At 34.4% G+C, this 23,153-nt stretch overlaps 2 protein-coding genes across 5 annotated transcripts; one reads left to right on the forward strand and one right to left on the reverse strand.

The window, feature by feature from the left end:
- The first annotated feature begins 476 nt into the window (after positions 1-476).
- LOC121252201 (aarF domain-containing protein kinase 1) lies at positions 477-13,477 on the forward strand. Of its 4 annotated transcripts, none has more exons than XM_041151729.1 (16): positions 477-814; positions 924-1,007; positions 3,185-3,325; positions 5,564-5,635; positions 6,567-6,644; positions 7,729-7,795; positions 8,860-8,945; positions 9,048-9,098; positions 9,334-9,381; positions 10,359-10,479; positions 10,587-10,767; positions 12,192-12,329; positions 12,480-12,592; positions 12,944-13,015; positions 13,101-13,161; positions 13,285-13,477. In XM_041151729.1, the coding sequence occupies exons 1-16, from the start codon at positions 596-598 to the stop codon at positions 13,334-13,336; spliced, it is 1,584 nt and encodes a 527-aa protein (XP_041007663.1). In that variant the 5' UTR covers positions 477-595; the 3' UTR covers positions 13,337-13,477. The 4 variants fall into 4 exon arrangements, 3 of the variants coding, with proteins under 3 accessions (XP_041007663.1, XP_041007662.1, XP_041007665.1); XM_041151728.1 differs by having other exon boundaries at positions 479-814; positions 13,098-13,161; XM_041151731.1 differs by lacking the exons at positions 477-814; positions 924-1,007; positions 3,185-3,325 and adding an exon at positions 4,659-5,372 and having other exon boundaries at positions 13,098-13,161.
- Positions 13,478-14,034: 557 nt separating this feature from the next.
- Positions 14,035-18,798, reverse strand: LOC121252240 (isocitrate dehydrogenase [NADP]-like). The gene is made up of 16 exons (XM_041151785.1): positions 18,613-18,798; positions 17,611-17,654; positions 17,394-17,503; positions 16,888-16,925; positions 16,676-16,753; positions 16,533-16,586; positions 16,359-16,460; positions 16,143-16,231; positions 15,937-16,040; positions 15,669-15,737; positions 15,471-15,586; positions 15,312-15,346; positions 14,976-15,118; positions 14,690-14,812; positions 14,517-14,606; positions 14,035-14,289 (listed from the first exon to the last, which is right to left on the reverse strand). The coding sequence occupies exons 1-15, from the start codon at positions 18,659-18,661 to the stop codon at positions 14,525-14,527; spliced, it is 1,236 nt and encodes a 411-aa protein (XP_041007719.1). The 5' UTR covers positions 18,662-18,798; the 3' UTR covers positions 14,035-14,289; positions 14,517-14,524.
- Positions 18,799-23,153: the final 4,355 nt, after the last annotated feature.

Genomic DNA, 23,153 nt, shown 5'->3' on the forward strand with positions numbered 1-23,153 from the left:
ACACTTAAACTGATTATATGTGGAAGAATAATTTTGACCATCATACCATGTTTTAATTTGGTTTCCAAAAACAAAACAAAAAATCTAGTTAATATGTATATGCTTTTGTGTTAAAATAGAACTATTCAATATCTAAACCATTTTTGAAGTTGAGTGAGACCAAGTACCATGCTACTCGCTTGATGGAGCGATATATGTCACCACGGCAGAAGTCGTGTTTATAATGATTTAGGGTCTGTTTGGAATCATAATTATTCTTAAATATTTTTAAATTATTTTATTACTATTCATAAATTATTTATTATTATTTATAAATTATATTATTATTCTCACTACTATTTACAGATAATATGAAATACTCTTGATATCCAGATGAATCCTTAAGAAAAAAAAAAAAAAAAAGTCATAAACACGTTACCAATTAATTACACATGAACATTTGGGACGTCCGTGGAGAGTGGGCTTAACCACTGTTTTTCACTCATCAGTTAACAGGCCTCACTTTCTTATTTTCGTCGCAGATCCGCCCTCCGGCCTTCTTCCTCTTCGTTCTAAAAACAAGGGAATTCCAGATCAAACTACCCCACCCCCAAAAATGAGAACCGGAATTTTCAAGTTTCCCGCGAAGGCGAAGACCCGTCTTTACCTCGTCGCATGCGCTGGCGCAGCCACGGCCACCGGCGTTTCCTTCCATGCCTTCAACCCAAATTCCCCCTCACTTTCCTACGATTCCTTCCTCCGTTCCTCCATTTGTCCCGAGAAAATTCTGACGGTATTTCATGGCGTCATTCGCTCTTCTCGTGCATTCTACACCGTCCGTCCCATCCTCCTCTTTTAGTTTTATTCTGCAATGCCTTTTCTTCCCCGTACTTTATTGACCGCCTTATAATGTCGTGCTTCTCTTTTTCTTACCTGTGTTGCAGATTGCTTGCACTGTTGTCGATTACAAATATTCTTTACATGGGCTTCCAGTAGACTCTCACGAGTACCTTCAAAAATTAAGTGAGGTGTTTCTCTCTCTCTCTCTCTCTGTGATCTTTCTCTCCCCGCATGTTCACAAATTGGATTATTGAGTAGATACTTTTTGTTTTTCTACCGTGTGATTATTACCTATAAAGAAATTAAGTCGGGACTATTTAATTATATGCGGAAAGTTGCTTGGTCGCTTGTCACCCTTGGAGCTTACGCGTAAAGATATTTCAGTTAGTACACTAGAAATTCAATTTTTGGAGGAAATAAACAAAGGCTCAAGTCGCGGGAAATAAACGCCCAGTGATTCAATTGAAGCATCTTTCCCCAAGTCGACTGGATGAAGGAATCGAACTGTTTTTCCTTGTCTTTCATGGAACTTTTGGGTTTTTTTTTTGTTCCCTTTTCTTTTTGGGGTTTCTCTTTCATACTTTCTGTATCTCAGGGATCGTGTGCCTTTTCTTTTATTTTCTTTCAATTATATACTTAAGAAGGGCCAAACGGTATAAAATGAGAAGTTTCATATGCTTGAAATTTTTTTTGATATAATAAGAGATTTTATTCCAAGTAAAAAAGCATAACCCAAGTACACAGGATGTATATAAGTGAGTACACCTAAATACAAGCTAAAGCAAAAACAGTACTAAAATAAAACATGACAAATGTTCCCATCCCTTACAAGATTCTTCACCCAAAAACTTAAAGTGCTAAAGAAAAAAATCCCTAAACTCCCCCATAGAACGTTCGCAATCTTCAAAACACCTCCCATTTCTTTCAAGCCATAAGCACCAAAACAAACATAAGGGAATCATCCTCCACACTGCTGCACTGCCTATACATCCCACTGAACCTTGCCAGCAAGCCAAAAAATCCACCACATGCATAGGCATCACCCAAGCAATGCCTACCCTTGCTAAAATCTCATTCAGCAAAATTGTCGCCACCTCACAGTGAAGAAAAAGATGGTTAACAGATTCACTATCCTTCTTACACATAAAACACCAATTAACCACAAAAAAACCTCTCTTCGTCAAATTATCGGTGGTTAATATTTTCCTAAGAGACATCAACCAACGGAAAAAAGCAACCTTACTAGGCACCTTTGCCCTCCAAGTACATTTCCAGGGAAAGTCTTTAACTCCCTGACTAATTAATGCCTTATAAAAAGATTTTACAGTAAATCTGTAGTTATTTGTTTGCAACCACAGCAGGCTGTCCTCTCTATTTTGATTAATTTTCATATCATATAGTCTTCCCAAAAAATCAGAAATCTCACCCACTTCCCAATCCTGCACGCCTCTATTGAAATCCACATTCCACTGAAGCATGTTATTAGAAATCTTATAAGACTCAGCCACTGCAGCCCCTTTATCTCTAACAATCCTAAATAAATTAGGAAAAATGTATACTTGTTCCCACGTGACAGCTGCAAGGAAAATGATGCCTCTATGTATTATGTGGTGTATTTGGTTGGAAAGAAACGAGAGGTGCTTTAATGATAGGGAACGAAATAGAGATGCATTTTAGAAGTTTTTTTATAAGCACTCTACTTAGCTGGTTCTCTGCTATTGTACTCAAGGGAGGGGCTGTAAACGAGTTCTTGTCTTCGCTTTTCTAGTATTAGAATGTAACTAGGTGTTTCTTTTGTATACTTCCTGTGTACCTGAGCTTCGCCTATTACATTGTGCTTAATAAATATTTTATAAAAAAAATTAGGAAAAATGTACTTAAGAGCTGAATCCCCACACTAAGTATCATGCCAAAAGTAAATATTTGCCCCATCCCCCACTTTAAAATTTAAGTTTTTAACAAAGTTCCCCCCCACCCCCATATGCTTGAAATTGCTATGGCAATAATGAATTGCTTTGGCCATGACACTGCCCATTTTCCTTACATGCAACCGGGATTCTTTGGTTTCCGGTCCAATTAAGTAACTTAATTTAAAAAATGTGTTTATATAATTTGGTCAAAAGCATCTCATTATACTGTAAAAAAAGGTGATTCTCAAGATATCAACATTTATCGTTCTCATACATATTATCGGCCTACTTGAACTGAGTACATTCTCTAGAAGTTAGAATATCACTATGAAGAAAAAGTTCCACGACTTTACTGTGAAAAAACAAGTATCCTAAATTGTATGAAGCTAAGAGACTATATCAGTGGGTTTCAGTTCTAATGAGAATTTGATCTTAGTTCTTACAATTGGATTTAGGTCCATTCACGCTCGGCCAAGAGAATTCGGAATCTATGTGAAGCAAATAAAGGATTCTATGTCAAAGCTGGTCAGTTTGTTGTTTCTCTGCGGCAGGTTCCAAAAGAGTACTCATCAACTCTTTCTTCATTACAGGATCAGGTCTGAACTATAAGATATATATATATATATATATATATATATTCGTTTTTTTCCTTAAGAATTGGATATTTGAGTAGGCAGGGATGCATCCAAATAGTTCTTATGCTAATTTTGTGGTCACTAATGTCTTAGACAGCGCCTTGTGATTTCAAAGCTATAAAAAAAGTACTAATCAGCAATCTGGGACAGGATTTGTCTGAGATGTAAGTCGTTCGTCATTTATTGAATTGTTAGTTTTCCAAATCAATTTATATGTTATGATGACCAAGTTCCAATTTCATTGTTGTCTAGTCCGGGTATAATCCTTTACTTTATACAGATAGTTGGGTTTTGTGTCCTAGAAAACTCTGTTCTGAACAACTTCTTGTTTTATGAATGAAAAATATAATTACTGCCTTTATCAATACATGTTATATATGGATAGACTTTTAATTTTTAGCTGGTGGGCGTCCCTTGGACAATGTCTTCATCAATTATGCTCAGGCAGTATGCATTTTTGGCATACGAGTCAATGAATAACTTTCAATTTCAGGCAGTATACCCTTGACAATTCTACCTTCACCATACTGATTTGAGATTTGAGTTTTACTCTTTCTTCCCCCCTTGTTTGCTATTATTGTTATTTCTTCTTTTGTTTTTTTTTGGGGGGGGGGGGGGGGGGGGGGGGGGGGGGACTTTGGGCAACAGTTTGATTACTGAAAGTTATAGTGGTGTTACTTTTATTGAAGGCATCTTTCAACCCACAAATTGTAGCAGTATGGAAGATAGTCCAATCTGTCTTATGTGGTGCATTTTGGAGGGCATGAAATGATAAAAATTTTGAGAATTGCATGTGGATGATGGAGGAGCTAGTCTATTCCTTTGGGCCGCTTCTATAGATCTTAATGGGTTGAGTTTCATGATTTTCTCATCTCTTTCTCTATCCTAACTAGGTGCAACTCCTATATACTTGGGCTACACCTTTTACGTATATTGTATAATAATAAAATCTTTGATTCATGAAAAAATTGAAAGCATGTTTCTTAGTTTTGTCTCTTTCTTTCTCTTTCTCTTCCTTTTTTTTTTTTTTAAATGAATTTAAAAAGATCTTCATGTACTTGTTAAATTTTTCTTCTTTGAACTTCATGTCTAACTGCCCTGTGACACTTTGTGAGATTTTATCCTTTACCTTTTTATAATAAGAAAATATAATTATGTAATAATTTCTTCATTCTTACTTATAAAAAAAAAAAAAAAAATCTTCGTTCTTTTTTTTTAGAAAAATTCTAAACAGCAGTCGGTTTTATTTTCTACACTACTCAACTGGTTTAATTTTGTCCATGTCACGGTTCAGCTGATCCAGAACACTAACAGAACTGCAAGACCAGTCATTTTTCTCCCACACCCCTCTGATCCTCTCCCATCTTGGCTTCAACAAGCTCGCTACTGCCGCACCCTCTCTTTCCTACCCCACCGCCTACACAGCCTGACCCGGTCCCTACACTCTCTACGCTCCCTCCGATTCCTGCATCTCTTGCTCCATCCCCAGCCACTCCAAGAACACATTTTTCCTGGCCTCACTGTCGACTATCTCTAGAAGCTTTGCTTTCAATACCAGGATTGAGACGTTGAGCCCAGGCCGATGCATCGTCATCACCTCTGAAAGGTCCAAGAATGGTTTCTACACAATGTTTGTTTCTCTCAGTTTTGTTTGGTTGCTGAGAGAAACAGTGTGCTACAAGATTTCTTGTTTAGCTGCTTAGAAATTGGGAAAAAAATTAAATGCTGGTATTAGTTTTTTTTATAATTTTCTCAGCAGTATCAGGTAAAGTCCAATGTTTGTGAAAAGCCCAACTGTTTCTAGACTTTTGTTTGATTGATGAGAAAAATTGAGAGAGTGTACTACATGGTTTCTTGTGAACCAGGGGGGACCAGACTGGGGTAGAAGATTTTCCCATGTGTTTTGCATTAAAAAAAACCACGCTGACAAATCCGTACGGGTGTTGCTGTGTAGCGGCTGCCATATAGACTTGCTCTTTTTTTAAACTCCCTGTCTATGTCCTCCATGGTACCTACATTCTTCTGCAATGCATTGCTTTTGCTTGTTTCCAAGATGGTTATCAACCTACACCACACCCCCCCCCCCCCCCCCCCCGCGCACACACACACACACACACACAAAAGAAAAAGAAAAAGGAAAAAGAGTAAAAAGTAAATTTGTACATGTATACTTCAGATTTTTTGTCACTTGATGAACAGCCAATAGCCGCTGCATCTATTGCTCAAGTGCACCTTGGGACATTGAAAGATCAGCAAGAAGTTGCAATTAAGGTTTGTCAGAAAAGTAATGTCAATTTAAGTAATTCTGATATGATTTTAATCTTCCTATTAAAAAAAATATTTTAATCTTACTATTAAAAAACTCATTGAATTAACAGGTAGCTTTTCAGTATATTCCATCATGATCATGCTAGATGTCTTTGTCTTGTAAGAGCATGTGGAAAAATTTTTCCCAGGAGGGATGGTTTGGACACAATCCCACCTTTTAGTATTTTTGCAAGAAGTGATTGCTCTTAAGACTGAAATCCTTGTGCTCACGCTTAGCAGCCTGAGACTTCACTGCTGCACCAGACAATAGCTACTATTACAGTAACGACATGATTCTCTTTTGACAAGTGATAGTGCATGCAGAGAGAGAGAGAGAGAGAGAGAAGGGATAGTGCATGAAAGACATCAATGACAGGGGTCTTGCTTATGTAATACGAAGAATATGTACATATCTAACTATCTATATATCCGCCTGTCCACATGTGTGCGCATGTATATCTACATATTACTTATCTATCTATCTATCTATCTATCTATATATATATATACAAGAAACATGTATCGGGATCTTGCTTTTGGTCTCCACTTTGACTGCCATCCACATTCATTTTTATTTAAGATAATGTTCAGTAATCATACTATGGGGCTTTGTGAGTTGCACCTAAGATACTGCTTTGAATACTGGCTAATGTTGAAAAGTAACTGCTGAGTGAGTAATGTATACTTCCTGTATACCGGGATAATTTCCCTTCTTGGTTAAAATTTATCTTATAAAAAAAATGTTGAAAGTAACTGACTCAAATCATAACAGCATGCATTGTCATTCCATTTGTCTATGAATATCATTATGTCTGTAATGGTCAGACTCCTAGTATGAATGGTAAGTAGTACTTGTCAACTTGATGATGAAATGATTTTCTTCTTTGGATTACAGGTGCAATACCCTGGGTTAGAGAACCAGATGAAATTGGACACAAGTATTATGTCTTTCCTTTCAAAATGCATTGAATGGGTACACACTGAATTTCTTGACCCTATGATTTATATTTACTTCATAATTCAATGATTCCTTTTTATAGTACAAATATTCAAATTATCTACAATTCCAATCATTTTGCAGATTTGCATGAACTAGAACATAGTTCTTCTGATGTGATGTTTAAGCTTTTTTTTTATCTGATGCGTTCATGGCATTGCAACTCTCAAATTATCTATACTGGTCTTTAAGTCAAATACTGTTGTTTACTTATAAAAAAAAAAAAAAGTCAAATACTGTTGTTTGCAATTGGATCAAGTGTGGTCATGGTTTGTATATGCTTCACGATATGCAACAAAGGACAGCAATGTACATGGATCATTGACAAAAGATTTGGTTTGTGCCAATGAACCTCTCATCTAATTCAAGGAAGCCTCGATTTCAACTACGTAGCTTCAGCTACTGCAGTCCCTTTGTTCCTTTAGCGCTAGAGGGAGTCATATCTTATACTACTAATCTTGAATAAGATCACTCCTCCATTGGAGTCCATCATTGGGTTTCTGGTTAGGAGAATCCTGGATTTCCATAAAACCACAGTTTCTGGAATCCTTACGTTATGAGAATCAAATATCTGAGAACGTAAGACTTCAGTGTCTGGTTTACACATGATGACAAAATCCACATGTCCACCAAGGAAAAATCTCATATACCCCCCATCTGTGGTAATCATGTTGACATTGCCAGAATTTTGAGTAAAAATCGCAAACCAATTAAGAGAATCGTGACAAAGTCCTAGAAAGCAATGGAATGACGTGGCCCCTTTTTGACTCACGCCTGTTGTATATGAATTTGTGTGAACTTGAATTCCTAACAATATCTACTTATAAATAAAAATCTACTCCCTGGGGGTTTAGGTTCCATGGGTGAGTCCTAAGGGCTCTTCTGTGGGGTGAGTCCTAAGGGCTCTGCAGGGGGGCTGAGAATCTGTCAAGGATCTCTTTTCTTTAATGTTCCTTTTCTTTCTTTTTTTCTTCTTGCTGTTGTTATCATTTTATTCTTCTAGGTCCCATGTTTTTCATTTGCTTTATCAGGTTTTTCTTTTCATTCTTTCCTTCCACAGTTTTTCCCTGAATACAGGTTTGAGTGGCTAGTATCAGAATTTGTGGAGACTATTTCTTTAGAACTTGGTGAGTCATACAATGGCTTCACTAATTGTACTTTGTATTGGTTCTTGTTGAGTAGAAAATTGAGTTTCAGTAGTACTTTCATCACTGCCACCAACTATTTTCTTCTTTTTGATTTTGCATTTCATCTTAAGAAACATGGATAGATTGTCGAGGAGGTATAAAAAATACGATAATTACCACAATATTCATCTGCCATAAGTGAGGGTGTTTAATAAAGGGATGTTTTTCAGTCTTTTCAAATAATTAACTATTTAACTCCCAATTGACCAAGATATTGGTTACATATGCCTCATCAATGCTAAATTTCTTATAGACTTTTGGGTTACCTCTGTTATCAGAAAAAAGATGTCAACTCTTTTGGAGGATTGCCGCCCTAGCATAAAATCCCTGTAGTATCATCACTAGCTCATCCTCGTCTTTTAGTTTATTAATAGTGGATCCAAAACCCCAAGGGGTTGGCCCAAGTGGTGAAGGCTTTGGTCTTGGGGTATCACTCCCTTCAAGGTTCAAAGTCCAACACCTCTTGGGTGCAAACAATCCTTTGGGGCCACACTTCTTGGTGAAAAGCCAGCGATTTAATCAGTTCCGTGTAGGAAAACTTCCGAGAGTGCAGTGCACAGGACCGGGTTTACTCTGCAGGGGTGGGTCCGAAGGACCCTGCCTTAGAGAGGTTCCCCACATAAAAAAAAAAAAAAAAAAAATAGTGGATCCAAGATAGTGATAATGATCACAGTTTTCTTGAGCACAAACTTCTATTATCCTCTCACATTTAGTTTTTTTGGTCTATTACTTATAAAAAAAAAACATTTAGTTTTTATGTTCTTATAAATGTGACACAGCCTTTTACGATTTTAGTGATGGAAACATATGTGCTTGTTTTCCTTCTTTTCAAATACTGTCATTTTATTTTTTAGAACTGGTATTCTCAATGTCTTCTCATTACTAGTAATGAGTTGCTTAAAAACCCATCTATATAAACATCGACACTTCTGATCATTGTTGATAGTCATTATATAAGATTATTGCAAGAGTAATTGTTTTTCCCTCTTTTTATTGCTCTGTAGACTTCATTCAGGAAGCAAGAAATTCAGAGAGAACTGCCAAAAACTTCAAAAGCAATGACACGGTCTGGGTTCCTTATATATTTTGGGTATGATTATATTTTCCTCATTTTCTATTAAGGCAGTTGTCTGCCTTACTATAAACATATTGAAATGTTTTGTCAATCTGATTACCATATAAATGGGTTCAGGAGTTAACAACAAGACAGGTTCTGACAATGGAGTTTTGTAGGGGTTGCAAGGTAAGATACTTACGATATTTTGAAACATTCTCTCTCTCTCTCTCTCACACACACACACACACCCTTTTTGTCCTACTTAGATTGATTTTATTATTATTTTTATTTCTCCCACATTTCTATTTGTATAAAATTATGATTCGTCTTTATGAGTTGACTATTTCTTAAAAAGGGTAATTAAAGGTATAACTTGTATTCGTCTTTATGTGCTATTAACTGGAAGTTCCTTAGATTTCAGGTTGATGACGTGGAATTTCTTAAAGAAATGGGAATCAATCCGATAAAGGTTGTTTTTCTGACACAGCTACAGGTTATATCTTTGTAATGTTTTTCTTCAATTGTGATGGTATATGTTCTAGAGCCACAAATTACCTGCCTAGCCAAATGTCGGTTGCCCCGGCTTGGCTTGGTGAGATTATAGGTGTTCGAGCTTTGGCAGAGCTATACCTGAGAAAAGAATATAAGTTTTAGCATGGTACTGATGTTTGAAAAATTAAGATCGGTTTGCTTCTGTTCTCTGTTCCTAGAAGTTTGTTTATGGGTTTGAAGGGCACCCCTGTTTCAGGCGCCTCTTTATTTTATTTTTTTGCTTATAACTATTTATGTTTTAAAAATGTATTTGTTATCTTGAAGTTGGAAGACAAACCCACACATGGTCCTCCACCATTACCAGTCTGGAATTCAGTGAAAGTGAGGACAGACCTCCAGACCTTACATTACCTTGTCAACGTGGGACTCCAAGCAGCTTTTCTAAAGCTTTTAACCATGAGATAACACTTTCTTGAAAGAAATATATTTATTGAGATTACGTGCATCCAATTAAGTTTTTCCTCTTACCAATACATAAATAAAGCTTAGTTATAAGACCGTATCAACTTGACTCTCAAGCCTAACAAGTCAAGCTCACTATTCTCTGGAATTCGCTCACTTTGTCAAGTGAGACTGGAAAGTGGACCCAGGCTTAGTTTGCTGCCAAAATACCATCAAGGAATGCTAAGCACAAGCTACTTGCTAGCAGATTCTATCATTTTGGCCATATGAAATACCTTGTTCGTAGTGAATATGCAAAACCTACATCAAGGCATGATGCTGAGAAAATTAATTTTGTTATGAAACATTGGCTGATTGGTGAATGCTCATGTGCATGTGTTGTCCCTAACTATCATTGAATCTGAGAGGCCCTCCATAGCTCTTATTTGAGCGGTTATGCAGACTTTTTGCCTACTAAACCATTGGATAAGTCAAATCATTAACCTTTTTTAGGTTGCAAAAGCACTGGTGGAAGTATACGCTGAAATGATATTTATCCATGGTTTTGTACATGGAGATCCCCACCCGGGTAATATATTAGTTTCTCCTGAAGGCCGGTATGGATTTTCTTTGGGTATGTTCTAATTGATAATAAAGTATACCTTGATTTCCATCTGGGATGTAGAAATGTTGTATATGAGATCTCTTAACCTTTTTCTTTGTCATAAATCAACTGTGCAGTTCTTTTAGATCATGGAATCTACAAACAACTCGACAAAGGATTTAGATTGGACTACTGTGAGCTTTGGAAGGCTTTAATTCTTCTTGACTCCAAAAAAATACAACAACTAGGTGAGCGTTTTGGTGTTGGAAAGTACGCTAGGTACTTCCCTCTCATTTTCACTGGAAGAACTATTGACAGGTGATTGCCATTTTTCTTTTTAGTTTATTTCTAAGAGAGTATGTTATTAGTTAATTAGAGCCTTGGAAAAAGATAGATAGTGCGTCATATGACATGCATGCACCTCACATAATGATTTATGATTCTTTGCAATGTGTAAATCTCAGAAATTATTGAAACAAAAACAACTAACAATGGAGGAGGTTAGGCTGAAACCTTAGTGTTTAAATACTTTTGATGGTATAATTGTATGATGACTAGAATGTTAGCATAATTTACTATATCTTTGAACAATATTAAGCATGTCTACGATGGCAAAATTTTAATCTAATATACAAAGTTTGTGGTGACTAACAAGGGTGTGCCTCATTCAAACAAAAAAAATGTTGCCTTTTAATTTATCTGCTTGTGTTTTATGATCATCATTTTCAATATAAAGAATGTGTAAACCCTCTTAACAAGTTACAACTTAAAAAACAATTATTACAAAAAAATTCATAATGAAACCTCCTAAATCTGTACTCATAGAGTTTCCTTTAAGTTCTGTATCGTTAAATATACAATTTTCTCTACTGCCAAATTGTCCATGTAACACCACAGAATTGCATTCCATATCAAACAACTTTTAGTACAAAAACTCCATTGTAGTCCTGGGCATTATCCCAGTTGCACCCCAAATTGTTTTGAGACTAAGGTCTCGTTTTTTTTCACAACTCCTCTCAACTTATCTCTTCTAATTATTACAACCTTTTCAAATTCCCACACAAAATAAAATAAATAATTCAACTTTTTCAAATCCCAAAATAAAAATAGTATTAAAAAAATATATTTTAACAATATTTTATTCAACTTTTAACTTTAATCTCAACTTATCTCATCTCATCTGTGAAAACAAATTAGACCTAAGAATCATAATTGATGTTTTTTTTTATAAGTAAGAACCATAATTGATGCTACAGTACAATAGAGGAGGAAACAGTACACACTTTAGCCATTTCTTTTTACATGCAACACCAATTCTCCATGATTGCCCCTTTTCTTAAGGTCATCAATTGTCGTGGCTCCAAAGGATTTGTGCTTTGCGTCCTTTTCTTTTTCTTCTGATATACACACACATATTTACACATTCTAACTTTTTTCTTCTCTATATGTAGATTGGTGGATATGAACTCATAGGCCTATCTACTTTCTTTACATAGAAATTCTTGGAAGCTACCATAAGGATTTTCCTTAAATGCAGCAATTTCCATTTTTATATTCTTATTTTTCTTTCCTTTGCTTCCTTTCTTTCTACCATATGGAACTTTGATTGATAGAATGAGGCACTTCAGAACTTCTCTAGTCAACCACATTCTTTGTTGTTGCTGAATATTTCATTCATCCTTCATTTTCTTGATAATATTTACAACAGCAATCTCATGTAACTCTTGTCATGTGATTGATAGTAAATCACCCCTTGGGAGGGGAATGTCTAACGACGAGAAAAGGGATTTAAAGCAGGAGTTGAGGTCGCTGCAGATGGAGGACATATCTTCATTTATGGAATCTTTGCCTCCTGAGTTCTTAATTATATTGCGAACAGAGTAAGCAGAGCTAAATTTCCGCTACACAAGATGTTAACTAATTTCCAGAGAAGGGTGTAATGTAAGAGAAATAATGAAATAAAAAAAAAAAAAAAAAGGAATAATGCTGAATGGAAGTTTCACATTCTTTGCTCATTCTGTTTCTTTCAGTGGGCTATTGAGGTCTATCCTTCGCAAGTTGGGTGCTTCTCAACGGGTTAGGTTGCTAACCTATGCCAAATATGCATTATATGGTCTTTCTCCGAGGTCGAATCCTCAATCTGGTAAACAAGCAAAATGCACAATCTTAATCTTGACCCATATGTCTATATATATTGCAAGTTTTGAAAGGAAATTGTCTCGTTGGTAAGGAGCTGCTTTGTAGCTGATATCGGAGGGAATATACTTTGAGAGAATGTAAAATTGTTTGGTGCTGAATTCCCTCCAGGATATGTACACAACCCCCTGGGTAGGAGAGACTTATGAAAGTAGGTTACGCCAAGGAATTTTTTAAAATCCCACGGGCCCTTTGAAGTTTGAACCCCATGCCTTGGACCTAAAGTTTCCAATCACATTGCTCTCTGTATGGCAGACAGATCAACTCTTATTTATTTTCATCTTTCTTTGTGCTTCAGATTTTCCTATAAAAGCTGTATTATCCAGATTGAAGACGAACATTAGTTATCTTCATTTAAGGCTTGTTCTCGGTAAGTTTGCACTTATGTAGTATTGATTTGATGTCCTTCTAATCATAATAGCTGCATTGACTTCGGAATTTATCAATTTTAGAAGTACTGGAGCTGCTTTCTTGGATGGAGAAGATCAGGCGTTTACTTTACACCTTAACTGAAAGGTTTGTTGGTGGAATAAGGAGTATCCTAACGCTGTCTTTGAGTAATTAAAATCCATCCATTTCCTCGTGGAAATTTATTGTGATGTTCTCTTAATTCTTAGTCCTTTCTATTTGTGCCCCTGGAATGTCTGTCATCTTTGCTGCTACTATCTCCTCAATCTTAAAAGGAGCTTAGGGGTACTCTGAAGCACCTGCTGATCTTGTTTTACCTTTGGCTGACTGGCGTTTAAACTCTTTTGAGTCTGGATGCATGCGAGAAAACACATTCTTTTCTGGTTAGGTATCTATAAGAATTTGAGTGGCATTTTTATTGTCATCTTTCAACGGAGTGAACCCTTTGTTGGGTCATATTTGCTAGTTGAAGTTAGAGGGCGAAATCATGTGATTTTCGTACACTCTAGACACTGATGTATGATATAGTTTTACATTTTGATGTCGGAAAAACCAAATATAGGATATTACCATCTCAATTATGTGATTCCAATTGCTCAAGTCTGTGAAATGGTGCAGTGGAGTGCTTTAAACTGAACACGTGAAAGTAGTTTCTGCACACTCGAAACATGTGGTTCTGTGTTGACGTGCTATTGCAGTAGTGTAATTCTGGCGAACACACAAACAAGCAAGCCACATAGAGGTAACCACTTGGCCACCTCTGGGTAAATGATCAGTTCAGGCCACCACCGGGCAGACTGCTGACAAGGGCCGCCCAGAGGTGGCAATCGATCCAGTTTCTTGACATTGTTATTGTTATTTTGGAAGGGAATCTTGAAATCTTTACCATTTGCACGAACAAGTCAATATTGAAGAATAAGAAGTGCAACCCTTGCAATAGATATAGGATGATCGACTGAGAAAATTGAAATGACAAAGACAGGTTGAGAGATTAATTTCATATTCTGAATGCGGTTTGGACCCGTTGTGTAACAGAAGGGAAATGGTAATATGAAAGTAAATAGATTTCAAACAAGTGCAGCGCCAGATTCTCTACCATAAATACGAGATTTAAAGATAATCCAACGATTATATCTGTCTGCTGCAAGCAATCAGAATAAAAAAAAAATTATTGTTCCCCGATGTCATACCAAGTTATCAAGGAGGCATCTCGTTGTCCAGGTTGCCAATCCATTCCTGCAGCATAGACCAAAACTCGGTCAATTTTTACAGTAAAAAGTTTGCATAGAACTGACTCAAAATGAAACAACAACAAAAGACTCCCACGTGCTTCGCAAGCATCTATCTCCAAGTTTCATAGCACTCCCCATCAATATTGTAGAAAAGGTTGACATTTTAGGTCAATATAATTCTGCAGTAAAAACACAATTCTAGTGCTCAGAATGAAATTAGTGTTAACATACAACTATGCTTAGGCAGAAAGTCTTGCTCTAAGTTCTGCCGCGACAGCATCAATGAACTCTTCAGTATTCAGATAATGATCCCTAGTAGCCCTGCACCACGCATGATGGCATGTCACTAACACAAAAGTAAGTAGACTTAATTAAATACAAGTACCTAGTCTACACACACTTACTTAGGTCCATGGATAAGAATTGCAAGATCCTTGGTCATCTTCCCAGATTCCACTACTCCAACACAAGCTGCTTCTAGTTTCTTAGTGAAATCTAGAAGTTTATCATTCCCATCCAGCTTTGCCCTGTCAGCCAGGACGTAGTTAGTTACTCATACATTTTCTCTGTAAGTAATTAGTATTCATTCGATTGTTTATCCTTTTACTTAATATATCCGTGAGCACGCACGCAATATCTTTGGTATCTAGAGAGCCAAAGTCTGCAGATCAACAAAACGGTATCACATACCTGTGTGCAAGTCCTCGTGACCAAGCAAAAATCGAGGCTATGCTGTTGGTGCTGGTTTCACCTCCTTTCTGATGAACCCTATAATGCCGTGTAACAGTACCATGGGCAGCTTCTGCTTCTATGGTCTTTCCATCTGGACACACCTGAAACCAATTCATATTACTAGCAAGTCAAAACTACACGCGTAAAGGAATGGTAGAGTAAGCTATTGTGCCACTTCACTTCAATGCCGGTTTTAGTGTATTTCTACATTCTGTACAAGAGATCCAAGATGTCACCCATAATTTTTATTAGGTAGAAATTCATTTAGAAAACAAAAGGTTAAACACAACGCACCAGCACAGATGTCATCAATCCAAGAGATCCAAACCCTGAAACCATGCATTTAGAAGTTAGTGATCAGAAAAAAGTAATGAATGCCCAGACAAATGTACTAATATATTTTACAGAATAAAAAGGTTTAAATTTAGGTCCTCAATGGTTTGTTACACAAACCTTGGGCTAAGAAATCACTCTGGACATCACCGTCATAGTTCTTGCACGCCCATACATAACCTCCTTCGCTCTTGAGAGCGTAAGCCACCATATCATCAATGAGTCGGTGCTCGTACCTTGTAATTCAATGGTACAAGTAAACAAAATGGTCATCTGCATATAAAATAATTTTTAAACAAAAACTGGCAGAAAGCTCACCATATGCCAGCAGCCTCAAACTTCGATTTCCAGTTGGCCTCATAAACTTCTTGAAATATGTCCTTGAATCTTCATTGAAATAGGGCAGGAACATGGTTTTAACAATATTGCCACAATATTAAATTATAGAAGAATTAAATTCGATTTTACTTGTAAAAAAAAAAAAAAAAAGATAAATTGAATTAAATTTTTATAATAAGGACAAATATTAACTTTTTTTAAAAAAAAAAAAAAAAAAAAAAGCAACACAACAAACAAGTCCACATACCTTCCATCGTACTTCTTCAGAATAGTGTTCTTTGTGCTAAGATAAAGTGGCCACTTCTTCTCATAGGCAGTGTTCATGGAAGCCTCAGCAAAAGCATGGATCGACTGGATGTAGTGGTAATTTATAAAAGAGAAAAAAAATAAGTGACGTCTACCAATCAAGATATTTGGCTTAACTGAACCACCAAGGAGTTTGGAGAATCAAACCTCATCGGTGTTATACATCGATAGTGCCACTCCCCCAGCACCTGTAAAGTTGAAAACCTCTAACTCTGTCTTCTCTTGTCCTTCTGGTACTGCAATCATTTTATGAAACCTTTTCTAATTCCCCAATACATATGGATACTAAATGGTAAAATCTAAATATTTTAGGATTTTACCATTTAGGATCTCAAAAGGCCATAAGAAAGTAAAAGATCTTACCAAATACCAATTTCAATTTCCCAGCTCCTTGAATAACTGTGTCAGTTGCTCGGTATTGATCACCAAAAGCATGCCTTCCGATGCATATAGGCTTTGTCCAGCCTGACAACAGCCACATCAGTAGAATTCCACTAAATCACTTTAAAAATGTATATGCAATATCATCCCATATACCTGGGACAAGACGAGGAACGTTTTTGCAAATAATTGGTTCTCTGAAGACAGTGCCTGCAGAAAATACCAATCACAGCAACCCGTCATGAAAACATGCAAAACATTGTAACTAAATGTGTAACCATAACAGCAAGTTCATTGACCATTCAATATATTCCTAATTGTCCCATTTGGACTCTTCCACATCTGCTTCAAGTTAAACTCCTTCACACGAGCTTCATCTGTCAAAAACCAGCAAAATAATGAAACTTTTGTTCATGTCCAGTATTGATGGAAATATTATTCTAGTAATAAGGATCCATAGAGGTCAGAATCTTCACCATTAAAATGAATGTTCAAGTTCAACAATTAGTACCTGGAGTAATAGTTGCACACTTGATTGCTACGTTGTACCTGTAATTGTAAAATTATTTGTTGATGTACATCAAGAAAAAGGGATGCTAATAGAAAAGCAAGTCTATGTTGCCACAAATCAAAACAGGAGGTCTTATATCATAATTATCATATCATTATCACCAGATAAAAACTGAATTTTTGACGTAGGAATATATCAAGATAACACATACAATTACAAGTAAAAAACCAAAAAGCAAAGAGAAATATCTTTAACTCAACTCATTGATGATGGGAGATTATTCACTATAAGCTACGCAAATGAGAAAAAATAAACAAACTTTAATCATTCCACAGAAATTGCTTGAAGAATCAAGATAGATGCATAAAATTGCATTCACATAGTTAGTAAAGCTTTAAGTGAAAATACTGAACAAGTTATGCGAACATAAAGCTAATATTTATCTAATAGGAAAGGAGAAAGACATTATTCCTAGAACTTTAAAACAAAAATGTACCAACACATACTTGCGAGTAGCTTCTGCACTTTCAATTGTAACTTTATCATCAGTGGCATCGCGACTCGGAAGACCAAGGTCGAAGTACTTAATGTCCAACTCCAGAAATGGGAAAATAAGCTGTAGATACAAGTAGTAAAATGACACATACAAGCATTCCCTCAAAAGCTTGACCAGAGAAACTGTACAAATGACACCTCAAGTGAATAAGCCAAAATTCAAATTACCTTATCCTTTATTGATTTCCAGAAAACTCGAGTCATTTCATCTCCTGTACAGTAGTATTAAAAAAATGCTTAGTATGAGAATCATAAAAGAGAAATGCAGCCGACTGCATAAAAGCACTTCTTTGAAACATTGAAGAAGTTATATTGTCCTAACGTTTTGTGACCAAAATAGCCATCTCGCGGATATTAGGCTGTTTCCGCAATAGAGCATTTGGCATTGCAAATCTCCATCATAAAGGATTACGTATTAGATAGTATGACAGAGCTACAAATTATGGAAAAGTTTGTCAAGGAATTGGAGGATGAAATGAGGTCACCAACAAGATAGTGCCTATATTTGCTTGAAACATATATGGGTAAACAAGTCGCTACTATAAACGGGTCAACGCCTTTTAATTTGCAAACCAAGGCACCGAATGGGGGAGAAAGTCCATAGCACTTAATACTCTTTATCTTGACAAAGTAAAGTAGAAAAAAGTTTGGGATCGGAATATTCTCATCATGATAAGACATCGTAGAGGTTTTAGCTACGAGAACATATAAATCGGATACTTCTGAAAAAACAAAAAAACATGTACAAATTAAATACTCTACCAAACAGATCTTAGTACGTAAAAAAAAATAAGCATTCAAATTTTTTTTCTTAAAAAAAAAAAAAAAAGATCGAAATTTTCCAGAAGTAGTTAGGTGATGTTGGACTTAAAAAACCTCCTTCTAAGAAAAAAAAGACAATTCTAAAGATACTGAAGCTGGAATCAGAAGGTGGTGAACATAATTAATCCGCAATAGAAGGTGTTGTTTAGAGATTGATGGACGAAAGATCTAAACATATTTCTTCTTTATTAATCCATAAAGATTTGAAGGTAATGGTATCGGTTGGAATAGTGGAGCAAACAGATCTGCGGATGGAAAGCTGAAGAGGTAAAAGGTGAGCGCATTGGAAAGCATTTTTAACACACAGAGAGAGAGAGAGAGAGAGAGAGAGGTGGGGAGAGATCTCACCGTCCATCTCAACGACGGGGTTGGACACCTTGATCTTCTGGAATGCCATGATAGTCTAAACAACAGTCGTATTGGAATTGGAATTGGCACGAAGAAGACGAAGGAAAATGCGAGAGAGAGAGAGCAGAGAGTAGGGTAGAGGTTTAAAATAGCTTAATAAAACCTCTTATAGATCATAGGGGAACAATGTATATACTCAGTCACTTTCTCCTTCGAACCCTCCCATGTAAGAGACTCTTTTATTATTATTATTATTATATAATAAAAAAATAACTCTTCTAATATAAAAATTTATGTGAATAAAATAATTAAAAATTAAATTTATTTTAACATTCATTAAAAATGTCATTTTAACTTTGCCTAATCCAACTGCTAGTTGTTATTATAGCCCTCACCTTCAGCGTTGACTGTTTGTTGCCTTTACGAGTTAATTATAATTAATAACTCTTCGGATGGTGCAATTGGGGTATTTATTTATTTATTTATTATTAATGTTACGTATTAATTCTAAATGTAAAAGTCTTATGCAAGTTTTTGAATAAAAATAAATTCCATAAAAAAAAAGTAATTTTCTCACACTTTTTATGGTGTGATCTATATTTTGAGAAAAATCTAAGCAAAATTTGTATATTTAAAATTTATATATATCATTATTCTTTTTTATATTAAAAGTGTTACAATCACAAATATATTTATAAAATTAAATTTATAAATTAATATAATTTCATATTATACGTTAGATTTTCTTTATAATAAAAATATATTTATCATTTATATTTACTTTTGTAAAGTCTATGTCTCGGTAAAATATTTTTGTTTTTTAATACTTTAAAAAAAATTAGGAAATTCTCGTATTAATTTATAAATGACGTGTATTTTCCATTTAAACAAAATAATAAATTGATAATTATTTCACAATCAATTGACATTATGTAATAAAATAATATTTTAAGTTTATATGTTTAAATTTAAAAAATAATAATATTTTATCTTTTACTACATCACATTGATTGGTAAAAGGATATATTAATTTATTATTATTATTTTGCTTAATGGCAACGTGGTAACTATAATTGAACAGGTTAGCAATTGAATGGACTATGGGACCAATTTTTTTTTATAGCATCAATAATCTTCGTCATTGGTGACGTCATTTAAGCTCCACCTAACACGATAACCTAACCACGTAGACAAAAATCAAATTTCAAGCCGAAAGGAAGAAATATATCTTTCTCTCTCAATCATGGCGAGATTTGTTTAACTTTTCTAGAATGAATAATCAAATGGGTCCCAAGCTTTTGAAAACTGAAAAGTATACAGCCGCCAAATTTTATATATTTCCGGATCAATTTAATGAAATGATAATATATAGATATCCTTAAATTTTCATTATGTAAATAATTCAAAAAAAGGAAAAAATAACATTAGGGTGCTGTCACACTTAAAAAATTCTACATACTTATTTGTTTTATCTTTAAAAAATTCTACATACTTATTTGTTTTCACTTCAGAGCATTCTCATTAGTTTGATTAAATTTATCTTTAAAATTTAATTAATATCATACTTTTTTATATTTATCTATTCTATTTAAATTCAATCTCCACATTGGATTAGTCATTTACTTTCTTTCTAGTTATAAAATATTATTAATTTAATAATTTTTTTATTTAATTTATTTGTATTACATAATTCTACCAATTTAATATTAATAATAATTATATTCTAATTAAATCAACATTAAATATTAATATTAATATTAATTATATTCTAATTAAATTAATATTAATTATATTATAATTAAATTATCATTATAATTAACTTAATAATTAATATTCTAATTAATATTAACTAATTAATTTATTTTTATCACATTTTATATTTAATAATAATAAATCGAACCAAATTTCTTAATTAAAAAAAATACCTACATATTTTGTAAGAGGAGTGAGAATTAAATATTTTAATATTTAGCTAACTTACTGTTCACCTAAAAATTTGGAGAATTACTGTAGCAGAAGTCTAAAATTTTATAGAGATGCCCAATCTAATGTGGTGGTTTTTTGACACATATTAGCTAAAGTTTAACTATCATTAAACTTTGGCCAAACCAATGAAGATGCTCTCAATTGATAAGTGGCACCGGCACGTTCTTTGCAGTAGGGGTGTGCATCCAGATCCGGATCTGGATGGTAAAATCCGAAAAGAATCTGGGTGGATAACCGGATTCAATTTGGATATCCGGTTTGTAACTGGATATCCATATTTTTCACTATAAATCCAGATTTTTCACCATAATCTGGATTTCCATATGCATAATCCGGATTGTTCACTACAAATCCAGATTTTTCACTATAATCCGGATTGTTAATACTTTTTTTTTTTTTTAAAGAAGACTAAACTTAAAAAAATGTTTTTATAGCACTTGTCTTTTTAAAAAAAATTCTGATACGCAAATTGCCAAAAATTTTTTTAAAAAATAATTTAAACACTTTTTAAAAAAAATAAATAAATTAGAGAACAAAATAAATAAATAATATTGTTGTTACCACACAATGCAAAACATAAATTTACAAAGAATAAAAGAAATATTAATACATCACAACTAATTAAACTAAAACATAAATTTACAAAGAACAAAATAAATATTAATACATTACAACTAATTAAACTAAAACATAAATTTACAAAGAACAAAATAAATATTAATACATCACAACTAATTAAACTAAAACATAAATTTACAAAGAACAAAATGCATTAGTCTTCACATCTTGAATTAGAATTGGGGGGAAGTTTTCTACTGGACTATCTCTCTATAAGCTGCCAACAACATCAATTACAACAAAAAAATGAAAACTATAATTTGTGAAAAACAGCTTCATATATGTGAAAAGTCAAAAAGAACAAGAGAATAAAACTTAAAACAAAACCTCACAAAGACACTACAATAATTACTGGCTTACAACTTTAGTTCTTGGGTCTATATCACCAATAAAAAGTCCTCTTTCTTCTAGTACACTCTACACCTGAAAACAAAACAAGGGCATGTTTAGAGACTTCAGTATCATATACATTTCCTCATTCCAGAATCATCTATCTTTTCTATTAATCTAATACACAAAGTAGCTTATTTTTTGTTATGAAGCTTAGCCTACATTTCTTCTTTTTGGTGAATGTTCCTGCCATGTACTTGCTTTACATTTTACCTACAACCTGTTGTCATTTGTATTCTCAGATAGGAATTGGAAATAATGATTCACAAAGATAAGCAACACACATGGTAGAGGAAAACAGATTTGCTATTTGTGATCATGCAATAGAACTACGAAGAACAACCAGATTTACTAGGTGCCAAAAAAAAAAGTCTCTTTTGCTTTTTATACCTGCCAATTTGAATTTATGTTGAAAGAAACTTACTTCCAATGTAGATCTCCTGCAATCGAAGGTTAAATATCAAATAAAGCAGCCAGCTGCCTTCTTATCTTATTAAGAAGCATGCATGACAGTTGATATCTATGTACCTTAAGAAGAGGGTTCTTATCTGGTTAAGAAGCTTGGCCAATTAAACAAATCTATCCTACCATAATTTTCTTCACATTTTACACTTTTTCAAAATACGGAACCAATATAGTCATGTAAGCTATAATGACCCAAGTTCATTGTGCAGAAGATTCAAAAAGCACTGTATAACTTGAATAATTATGTAGGAGTTATGCAACAGTATAAGCTAATTATTAATAGTTTTTGTGATCTAAAATTGTACAAAAACCAGAACCAATGTAGTCATGTAAGCTAGGACCAAAGTACTCGATGTAAAGACATTAGTTATTCCATTTACTTTGATCTGAAGGAAAACAAGGAGCAGGAAAAGAAAGAGGAAAGCAAAGAAGAAAACGCAGAAGAGAAAAAGGAAGAAGGAAAAAAAAAACAATGAGTATCAATATGGGAAAGACACACTTCTACTTCGAAATTAAGACTAAATAATTGATGTAATTCAAGAATTACATCAGTCCCATGTACACTAGCAATACCTAGCCCTTATAATAATGTATAAATTAATAAAACAACCAACAGAGTGTTCTATAGCAGAAATAGAGTTATATCCACTGAAAAATTCATTTTAATTTAAACAAATCTACTGAAAGTCCGAAAATGGGAGAACATGAAACAAAAATCTTGGTTAATTCCCCAAAACCAGAAACAAACTCTCCCCATCTGGAACAACCACTCATATCATACATAAGAAAAAAAAAACCCCTCTTATTTTCTCTTTCATAACTCAGTCGTTTACAATCAAACCCTAAAACAAAAAAATCCCAAAACACAAATCGTTTACAAAAAAACCCCAACACTCATAATCAAAAATCCCGAAACCCATCATTTACAGAAACTAACAAAGTAGAGAAAGAGAGATGACCATACCGTACAGAAAATAACAGAGTAGAGAAAGAGAGATGACAGAGTAGAGAAGGGCTTGAGAAATATACCTTACGAGCTTAGACTTAAAAAATGTTGGATGGTAGCATCCGCTTCTCTCTCC

This window comes from Juglans microcarpa x Juglans regia, chromosome 2S (assembly GCF_004785595.1).
Source record: "Juglans microcarpa x Juglans regia isolate MS1-56 chromosome 2S, Jm3101_v1.0, whole genome shotgun sequence".
NCBI lineage: Eukaryota > Viridiplantae > Streptophyta > Magnoliopsida > Fagales > Juglandaceae > Juglans > Juglans microcarpa x Juglans regia.

Bases quoted from the DNA above. Each gene is read 5' to 3' on its own strand.
- LOC121252201 (XM_041151728.1), top strand. From the start codon at position 596: ATGAGAACCGGAATTTTCAAGTTTCCCGCGAAGGCGAAGACCCGTCTT. The intron at 10,768-12,191 runs GTGATTGCCATT...TGTGATTGATAG, and splicing joins ACTGGAAGAACTATTGACAG to TAAATCACCCCTTGGGAGGG. The intron at 13,162-13,284 runs GTTTGTTGGTGG...TTGTGCCCCTGG, and splicing joins CTTTACACCTTAACTGAAAG to AATGTCTGTCATCTTTGCTG.
- LOC121252240 (XM_041151785.1), bottom strand. From the start codon at position 18,661: ATGGCATTCCAGAAGATCAAGGTGTCCAACCCCGTCGTTGAGATGGAC. The intron at 17,655-18,612 runs GTGAGATCTCTC...ACTACTGTACAG, and splicing joins CCCCGTCGTTGAGATGGACG to GAGATGAAATGACTCGAGTT. The intron at 16,754-16,887 runs GTACTAATTGTT...GGTTTTTGACAG, and splicing joins GTGTGCAACTATTACTCCAG to ATGAAGCTCGTGTGAAGGAG.